General features: G+C 41.9%; 2 protein-coding genes across 2 annotated transcripts in view; both read right to left on the minus strand.

Moving 5' to 3' along the window:
- VWA3A (von Willebrand factor A domain containing 3A) overlaps positions 1-9,844 on the minus strand; it is a 161,407-nt gene extending 151,563 nt beyond the window's left edge. Inside the window, exon 1 of the mRNA XM_045286100.1 lies at positions 9,796-9,844. The gene's annotated coding sequence lies outside the window, so the exon portion shown is untranslated. The remainder of the gene's footprint in view (positions 1-9,795) is intronic.
- Positions 1-9,844, minus strand: part of MOSMO (modulator of smoothened) — a gene marked incomplete at its 5' end in the record, with an annotated part of 80,181 nt that extends 70,337 nt beyond the window's left edge. Inside the window, one exon of the mRNA XM_045285055.1 lies at positions 9,796-9,844. Within this exon, the coding sequence (XP_045140990.1) occupies positions 9,796-9,844 (49 nt within the window). The remainder of the gene's footprint in view (positions 1-9,795) is intronic.

A 9,844-nucleotide genomic window follows, 5' to 3' on the forward strand; every position in this document is an offset into this window, starting at 1 on the left:
TGGAGGGCCGCATGTGGCCCACCCACCGTAGTTTGAGGACCCCTGGCCTAGAGCATTGTCTGTGTACTACCTAAACAAGACATTGCTGACTGACTCAAGGGACCACCCCACCACCCATTTTTGCTTCTAGACCTTACAACACACTTAAACCCCAGCAAGCCTTAAAAAGCGAAGCCCAGGAACAGGTATGCTACTCTCCAAAAGAACTGCTTGGCTTCTCTAATACGCACGAACAGAGACCTGGAGAACGTGTATGAAAATGGCTCACTGTGAGATTGCACACTGATTTGTGGGCTGTGACCAAAGGTTTGGCTGGATAGTCAGAGACTTATAAGGAACACAATTGGAAAACTGGGACAAGGAGGTATAAAAAGAAGAGGTAATATGGCTAGAATTATATTTCTTTGTATATATGCATCAGATATTTTTGTTTTCTACACTTATAAAATGCAAATGGGGGTAATGTGTTTTCACTTGTATACATGTTAGTTGTATCATGTTAGGTGCAAGTATGGCTTTATAATTACTTAGAGATTATGTACAGTTTATGCATATGTGTACACATGGCAAGGTGACAAGGCATGGACTATGATGATTAATGGTATATGCCAATTTGGCTAGGTCATGGCTTTCTAGTTTGGTAGTTACGATATAGTCATCCCTCATGAGAGATCTGATATAATGTAGTCAATCACCTCATGATGAGATATGCTGAGTAGCCAACCAGCTGAAGAGTTTCCATCAAACATGGATGTTCTGGCAAAGATTTTTGGCTTTTTTGCTCATTCTGGATCCCTGGCTCCTCGTTGTCCAACCTCTGGTTCTTTGTGCTTGAGGTCTCAGCCTGCCATATTGCTTGCTAAACTTGGGAGTCATTAGCTTCTGTCTTACCTTTAGACTTGTCAACCTCTGCAGCCAGCAGGCTGCTGTCTGACTTGCTGATTTGGGTCAGTCCATGTAGCTACATGAGTCAAAGAAGCTTCTAACCTGACATCTGGCCCATAGACTTGGGAATTTACTGGCCTCTACAACTGTACAAGCCAGTGAGGTAAATCAAAATCTCTCTCAGATGAGTGTGTGTGTGTGTGTGTGTGTGTGTGTGTATCCCTAGTAGTGGCTGCTAACTATAAGATCAACTGCTTGAAACCACCAGCAGCTGCTCCTCTGGATAAAGACTGGGTCTTCTACTCTCATATACTGTTACAGTCTCAGAAACTCACAGGGGCAGTTCTATCCTGTCCTATAGAGTCCCCATGAGTTGGCATCAACTCAGTGGCAGTGATCATCCATCCATCCATCCATCCACCCACCCACCATCCATCCATCCATCATCTGTGTGTACATGCCCTGGTGGCATGGGGGTTACACAACGGGCTGCTAACAATAGCTTGAATCCACTAGGCATGCCACAAGAGAAAGATGAGGCTCCCCACTCCTGTAAACAGTTACAGTCTCAGAAACCCACAGAGACAGTTCTATTCTGTCTTACAGGGTTGTTATGAGTTGGAATCAATTCAATGGCAGTGAGTTTCCAAATATGTATTTTACTGGATTTGCTTCTCTAGAGAACTCAGCCTAAGACAGTGTTACTTAAAAGTACAAATAATACTTCTTAAGCATTTTCTTGAATGGACCCCACACTGACATGTGGGAGAAAATGTAAAAATAATTCGTTTACGTGGGTCAAATATAAAAAAACTGCAGAAATCAGAGCATGTAATGAACATCAAAGCCCTTCTAAAAGTATAAAGCATAATGACCCCACAGTTGCCCTGAGGTGTACCTAAGAAACCTGAATGTAAAATCATGACCAGTCATATGTACACCAATGTTTATTGTACCACACTATTCCCAATAGCCCAAAGGTAAAAATAACCAATATGTGCATCAGTAGGTGAATGGTAAGCAAACTGTGGTCTATGCGTACAGTAGAATATTGTTGTTAGGTGCCACTGAGCCAGTTCCGATCCACAGCGACCTCATGTACAATAGAATGAAACACTGCCTGGTCCTGCACCATCCTCACAATAGATTATTATTATTTTAAATCATTTTATTGGGGGCTCGTAAAACTCTTATCACAATCCATCCATTGATCCATCGATCCATCCATCTATCCATCCATCGTGTCAAGCACATTTGTACATTTGTTGCCACCATCATTTTCAATATACATTTTCTTTCTACTTGAGCCCTTGGTTTCAGCTTCTCATTTTCCACCTCCCTCCCCCACAAACCAGTAATAATTTATAAATTATCAACAATTTATCAACTATTATTATTGATAATTTATAAATTATTATTTTTCATGTCTTACACTGACCGAAGTCTCCCTTCATCCACTTTTCTGTTGTCCAATCCCCAGGGAGGGGGTTATATGTAGATCATTGTAATCAGTTCCCTCTTTCTCCCCCCATCTTTCCCTTACCCTCCTGGTATGGCTATTCTCATTATTGGTTCTGAGGGGTTTATCTGTCCTGAATTCCGTGTCTCCAGCTCTAAACTGTACCAGTGAACATCCTCTGTTCTAACTGGATTTGTAAGGTAGAATTGGGATCATGATGGGGGGGTGGGAGCAATTAAAGAACTAGAGGAAATTTGTATGTTTCACTGGTGCTATATTGCACCCTAACTGGCTCGTCTCTTCCCTGTGATCCTTCTGTAAGGGGATGTCCAATTGCCTACAGGTGAGCTTTGGGTCTCCACTTCGCACACCCCCTCATTCATAATGATAGGACTTTTGTTCTTTGATGCCTGATACCTGATCCTATCAACGCCTCATGATCACACAGGCTGGTGTGCTTCTTGCATGTGGGCTTTGTTGCTTCTCAGCTAGATGGCCACTTGTTTATCTTCAAGCCTTTAAGACCCCAGATGCTATATCTTTTGATGGGCAAGCACCATCAGCTTTCTTCACATTTACTTATGCACTGGCTTTGTCTTTAGCGATCACCTCACAATAGATTATTACTCAGCCATAAAGAACAATGACGTTCTGATATAAGCCACCACATAGATGAACCTTGAGGACAGTATGTTAAGAGAATTGTCAGATCACAAAAGGATGAATGTTGTGTGGTATCATTACATAATAAGTAAATATACAGAAGCCAAATTTAATTAGTGGTTACCTGAGGTAGGAGGAAAGGACCTTTTGCTTAAAGTACAGTATAGGTAGGTTAAGGGTGGTGGGATACATTGGAAATGGAATGAAAAAGGGTGCAAAGTTTGAAAGATGGAACAAATGTCACTGATGAGTACACTGCAAAATTACTGTATATAATCGGGTATAAGCCGAGTTTTTCAGCACATTTTTAATGTAGTTTTTTGTTAAATTAGGTGCCTCCGCAGATATTCAGACTGGATTATACTAGAGTATATACGGTAAATGTTATGTGTTGATGTATTTTTTAATTATAATTTTAAAAATAAGAGGTTGCTTGAAAAATTCATGGAAAAAAATCCAGTATCTTTCCATTCATTTTCCATGAATTTTTGCAGCACCCTCATATAAAATACTATATAAAACGAAACCTCCCAAAAAACCAAACTCACTTTCATTAAGTCAAAGCTGACTCAAAGCGACCCTGCAGACAGAACTGCCCCTGTGAGTTTCTGAGACTCTTCACAGAGTATAAAGGCCCATCTTTCTACCAAGTAGCAGCTGGTGGTTTCAAACTGATGATCTTGATGAGCGCAGCCCAACGCATAACCACTACGCCACCAGGGCCCCATATAAAATGGAAGATATTGCTAACGTTGAATTCAGGGTAACCAACAGAAAGGACTTCAGCATAAAAGAATTATGTAACTTTGACCCTTCACTATTCCCCATTACATTGAGTTGCCTCATCTCCCATGTACTTTCCTCATACCTGTACTGTTTCTCTGTTTATATCTTCAAAAATATGTACATAATCCATAAACTATTAGAACAAGTCCATGAAATGCTAGCATAATTGGAAATATGAGGAATGTATTTTCTTTGAATCTGGATCAATACAACATAAACAAACTAAAACCTGGGCCAGCCTGGAGTATAGTCCATAATATTATAGTAATATAGCTTTTCAGTTAGTATTTTAAGAAGTAATTCTCTTTAGTTGTACTGTTTTTATATATATATTCATATCCTTTGTTAGGCTTAAGTAGAAACTGAGGAGAAAGACCTGAATGTAGAAATGGATAGAAGTGGAGAAAATTTAAAACCAAAAAGATGGATTTATTTCTTAACTTGTTCTAGGCCTGGCTTTATTGTTCCTGATGTTTTCTTATTTCCAAGAATATATACCAAGGAAAACATTTCAGTTCCTATAGTAACAAATTCTGGGTTTTAATTTCAAAATTGATACAGTAATACATTCTGTTTATAGTAACAGAGACTGTTACTATAAACCAGAAATTAAAAATAAGAACAGCAGCAATATAACAACACTAACTTTGTGTGCTTACTACACGTGAGGCACTATTCTAAACATTTTACATGCATTAACTCGGTTATCTTCATGGTAATCCAGTGGGAGAGCTACTGTTACAATCCCTACTTCATAGAAAAAAGAAAAGAGACCCAGAGTGGCTAAGTCATTTGTTCTCCTAACTTGTGACTGCAAGAGAACAGCCTGGATCTGAATCCTGCGTTTCTTCTCATAGTTCACTACCGTGCTTTTCAAAGTACATTCAGCAGAACCTTTCAATTCCCAGAATTCTATCTATTTTAAAAATTTAATATATTTTACCCATTTTTATACTACAACGCAAACACTTCTCCTCACCAAGTTCTGTTGCCAAGTTGTCTTTTCTCCAGACATTGAAGTAAAACTAGTCTTACTATCTGAGATCTTATTTGAGCTTCTCTTACTGATTTTATTTTCAATCTTAAGACTACATCTGCCTGCCAAATAAAGTCATACAAGTTCAATCAAATACCAGGCAAAGTTCAGGTGCATTTTATCTTCAAAACCACAACATTGAACAAAGACATGTTGTCTAATTAAGCTGGTTTTTTAATTGGGGGGGGGGCAGGGGGAATGTTATTGCCAACACATTAAAAGAACTATGTTATATACTATTTTGAAAATTTTCCTACTATCTCCTATTATTCCTCTTTCTAGCCATAGAATCATAGGGTTCCTACAGAACAAAGTAGAACTGTCCCTGTGGGTTTCCAAGACTGTAACTCTTAAAAAAAAATAATTTTATTGTGAGATCTCACAAGATATTGTAACAACCCATAATTCAATTAATTCAAGCATAATTGTACAATTGCTGGCACTATCAGATTCAAAACATTTTCTTTCGTCTCGAACTCTTTGATATCAGCTCCACTTTGTCCCCCCCCACCACCACCCCAGGAACCCTTATTATTGCATTATATATTATTTATTTAGTCATATTTTACACCATCCAGTGTTTATCTGTTCACCCACCATTCTGCTATTTGTTCCCCTCTAGTGGGGAACGAATATAGTCATCACCACCCCAGCGCCTCTTCACGTACCCTCAGGAAATCACTACTCCTATTACTATTTCTACTTGACAGTAGAAAGCCTCATCTTTTTTCCTGAGGTAGGGCTGGTGGTTTTGAACTGTCGACCTTGTGGTTAGTAGCTCAATGCTAACCCATTATGCCATCAGGGCTCTTTAGTAGAAATTTACTCGATGGCAGAATGAGAGTTTAACTATATAATATTTAACTGAAGTATATCCTCAACCACAAACTATTAGGAAAAAAACTACCTCTTCTACTCCACCTGAGCCATACATCGCCAGGTTACATTATGGACCTTGTCATCAAGAGAAAATGGCCTACCATATAAAACACTAATCCAGTGGTGTTTTCTGTATCCACAGCCTCCTGTCCTTGTACTTTATTCTACTTCCTCGCAGTCAATTCTATGTGGTCCATTATTCCACTGACCATGTACCATTAGCAATTCCAATGAGCAACCAACCACCAGCTCTTTTCTTCATTCATGATCACTCTTTATCCAGCTGAGAGATTACATGATCAATCTTTATGATATTTTGACCAATAACCTAAACACTTTTTATACCTAATTTTTTGCATTTATTTTGCAATCCCCATCCCCGAATGAGAGCTTCTATTGGGTTTTACTCTTCTAGTACCATAGTAGCTGGGCAGCGCTACAAACAACTGCTTCCTAGGTGATTCCAATTTATGAATACCAAAAGGCCAAGTAAACAAGACAAAAGGATTATCACAGTATATATGACCAAAACCCCAAGCCCCAAATGCACTGCCATCATCAAGTCGATTCCGACTCACAGCGAACCTATATGACAAGGCAGAACTGCTGCTGTGGATTTGAAACTAACTCTTTATGAGAACAAAGTCTGATCTTTCTTGCTCCAGAGAGGCTGCTAGTTTCGAACTGCTGCAGTCAGCAGCCCATTATGCATGTCGCTGGCTGGCATGTTCTTTCTGGAAGGACTACTTACTTATTTCAAATCTGTTCCACTTCCTTCAAACCTGTACTTGTCCTTCCATTTCTGGGTCAGCACACAGGAAATGGCTTTCCCTGCTTTATAGGAGTTGTACTCTTATCCTAGTTTTCTCACTAATCTAACAGAGGCACTTCCCCCTTGCTGTGCTTTGAATGCTGCCCCTTTCCATTTCCTCAGAAATGCTATGCTATTATCGCCTTTCTTCTTTATTAATGTTTCCCTGGAACAATGATCTTTTTGAAAACATTTCATTTATTTTACTTATTGAGATTCCGCCTAACCTAAAAGAATTTCTCTGCAAGAACAGTGAAACCCTTTGCCATGACTACGTCCTAAGTCCCCAAAGAAAGTCTTAGGAAGGGAATCAACTGCACCTGTCAAAAACTCAGGGCCACCGTATCAATTCCAACTCACAGTGACTCTAGCAAACAGAATATAACTGCCCATATGATTTCCAAAGCTGTAAATCTTTACAGAAATGAAATGCCACATCCATATTTTCCCATGGAGAACTTTAACCACAGAATCATCAGGGCTTCTTATTACACATGAGGGTACGTCAAAAAGTATTGCATGGAATCATATAAATGATAATATCAAGCCATGAAGCTATTGTTTCTTGACATATCCTCCATATATACTTCTGGCATATCCTCCGCGTCCTCAGGATGAAAATGCTTACTTCCATCTCTCTAACCCTTCCCCACAGAATTCTGTGCTCTTCAATTTACACAACCAAATGACAGGCTTGGTGTCCTCAAGGGACTCAAATCATATTCTTTAAAAACATTTCTTTGAATTTTGAGAGCAAAATGAGGCTCACAGGGGCAAGATCAAAGCTGGAAAATGCACAGGGAGAAGTTTGTCAATGAATTTCTCATAGAACAGCTTCAGCTACGCTCAGAGAATGAGCAGGTGCATTGTCATGATGGAAAAAAATTCCTCGGCACAACTTTCCTGGCTTTTGTTCTCCCCAAGGCAATTCTCAAATTTCTTAAAACTTCTTAATTTCTTCCTAATATTCCCCTGCAATCCTGTGTTCTTTGCGAAAATCTATCAAGATTACCCCTTTGGAATTAGAACAACCAGTCACCATAACTTTCTGAGCTGACCTCTCTGCTTTAAACTGAACTGGCCCAGTCACTGTTTTGACTGGACCTTGCTCTCGGAATCATATTGGTAAGTCCAAGACTCATCCCGCTTACCATCTCTTCCACCAGATTACCTTCATTAGCTTTCATCTTACTTAAAAGTCTGATGGAAAGAGCTAGTTGATCGTTATATCATTCTTATGGGACCTATCAACCCAAAAGGTAGCTGAGGACAAGATGTTCACAGCAAACTGAAAATGCTGAACCACGTGAGCTCCCAACTTCAGTAGCTATCACATCAATGTTCATTTTACTGTCTTCTTCCATCAGTCACTGGACTTCAGCCACATTTTCTTCCTTTGTTGAGGATGACAGTCTTCCTTTTCTTGGCTAACAAGATGTCCACTTATGTTTTGTTAAAAATTTGCTATTAGCCCTGAGCTCAAATAGCTTTTATCCATGGCACGGAAAGTATCCTTTTGCTTTTAAAGACATCATAATAACCTTAAGACAGGTGTGTTGCTGACATAACTTGCCTGTGGTCATCCACTGATGGCAAGGACAAGTTTAAACATGTTTTGTTTGGGATAAACCTGTGCATTATGAGCTAGAACCTTAGTAGTAGTACTTTTTTACTTACTGTTGTGTAATCAGGATAAAAACAACAGGTTATGACCTGGACTTCATATATAAAACTGTACAAACCAGCAGTAACACTGGCATCCCCAACATTTTCAGACACCAAACCCATAGCACCAACAGATTCTAAATCATTCTGATACTTTCTTTAGGCTTTACAATTAAGAGCTTTACTGCTAAAACAGCCCAAGAAGAGGAGAATTCTTAGAGTGTTATTTTCATAGCCAGTAAATCTAACAGCACGATCTTGTGTTACTAGCTCTGGGGGGGGAGGGGGAGGGGGAGGAAACAACAAATGTCACGGCTACAGTTTTTTTTTTTAAGAGTTAAAAATACTGCAGGACAAATACAGAACAATAAATGCATTAAGAAGCTTGATATAGTGAAATATTTTTATAATACATTATACATGGGAGAGCACGACATACCCCCAGCCTGCACTAGCCCCCACCCAATCAATTCTTCACCTGTACTAAACAAGCAGTTTGGAAAAAAACAAAAACCTTTCATTCCAATTCAGCTCTCACAACGTGTTTATATTACTTAAGTGGGGGGGGGGGGTAGTGGTGGTGTGTGTGTGTGTGTGTGTGTAGTGGCCCAAGGAGACCAATAGTGCCAACTCAGTCACCTGGGATACCCTTCAGATGTCTGCCTGCCTAGAGCTCCGTAGTGCTTCAGCCAACACTACTACTGCTGCTGGGCTGCCTGTGTTCGTTAATTTTGTAACTACTATTAAGATCTCTAAAGCGTTTTGATGCGCTGGAATGAAAGATGCTCCATAAAGTGAAGTTTATTATTAGTATTATATTAACTCCCGGACCTAAAATAAACCATAACCATAACCACATACGTTTCAAAGGGTAAATGGGAAGCCAAGGGACTCAAACGTAGCCAGACTGGGAGAGGAGGGGGGCGCGGGGGTCCGACCCTATCCCTGTCCCCAGCGCCCAGCCCCCATTCCCTTCTCCCGGCGCCAGCCATGAACCCCATCTTTCCGAGTCAGCTTAGCAGCGCCTGCCTGTGCCCTGGCACCTCCGGGCCGCAGGTTCCAGAAGGGTGGGAGGCGGGGGGACTGGGGGGGTCTAGGGTCAGACCTGACCGCCCCCGCTCGCCCCATGGCTCTCGGGTGCCCTTCGTCCAGCCGGCAGGCTGCCTCGCTCCGGGCCTGACCTCGTTCTGCCAACCCCAGGCTCCCTGCCTGGATTCCAATTCCCTCGCCGGCACCTCGGTTTCCTCCGAACCGGTTCCTCCCGTCTCCCACCCCCCTACACTTTCATTACAAAATAAAAATGCAGAACGAAGCTCGTCCCCTCCTGGGTCCCACCCTCCCGGGTCCGGGGACCCGCCAGTCCAGCACAGGTCTCTTCGCCCCTGGGTCACTTTTCACTCAGCCTGGGGGTCCCGCTCGCGACCCGCCGAGTCCTCGTCTCCACCCACTTTCCCCCGCCGTCCGGGCCGCCCCTCGGCCGCCTTTCTCCGCAGCCCGGGGCTCTTGGGGCCGGAGCCCGCCTCGGACTCTCCAGCCCCGGGTGCTCCGCGGCCGGAGCCTCGCGGCCCCTCGCTGTGGCCCGAGCCAAGCCCCCGCGCCCTCGCCGCTCACCTGAGGACTCCCCGGTGTTGATCCAGTCCGGGTTGGCGATGCTGGCGAT

Source organism: Echinops telfairi, unplaced genomic scaffold, assembly GCF_000313985.2.
Source record: "Echinops telfairi isolate 266 unplaced genomic scaffold, ASM31398v2 ScPeMD7_5;HRSCAF=22, whole genome shotgun sequence".
NCBI classification, from domain to species: domain Eukaryota; kingdom Metazoa; phylum Chordata; class Mammalia; order Afrosoricida; family Tenrecidae; genus Echinops; species Echinops telfairi.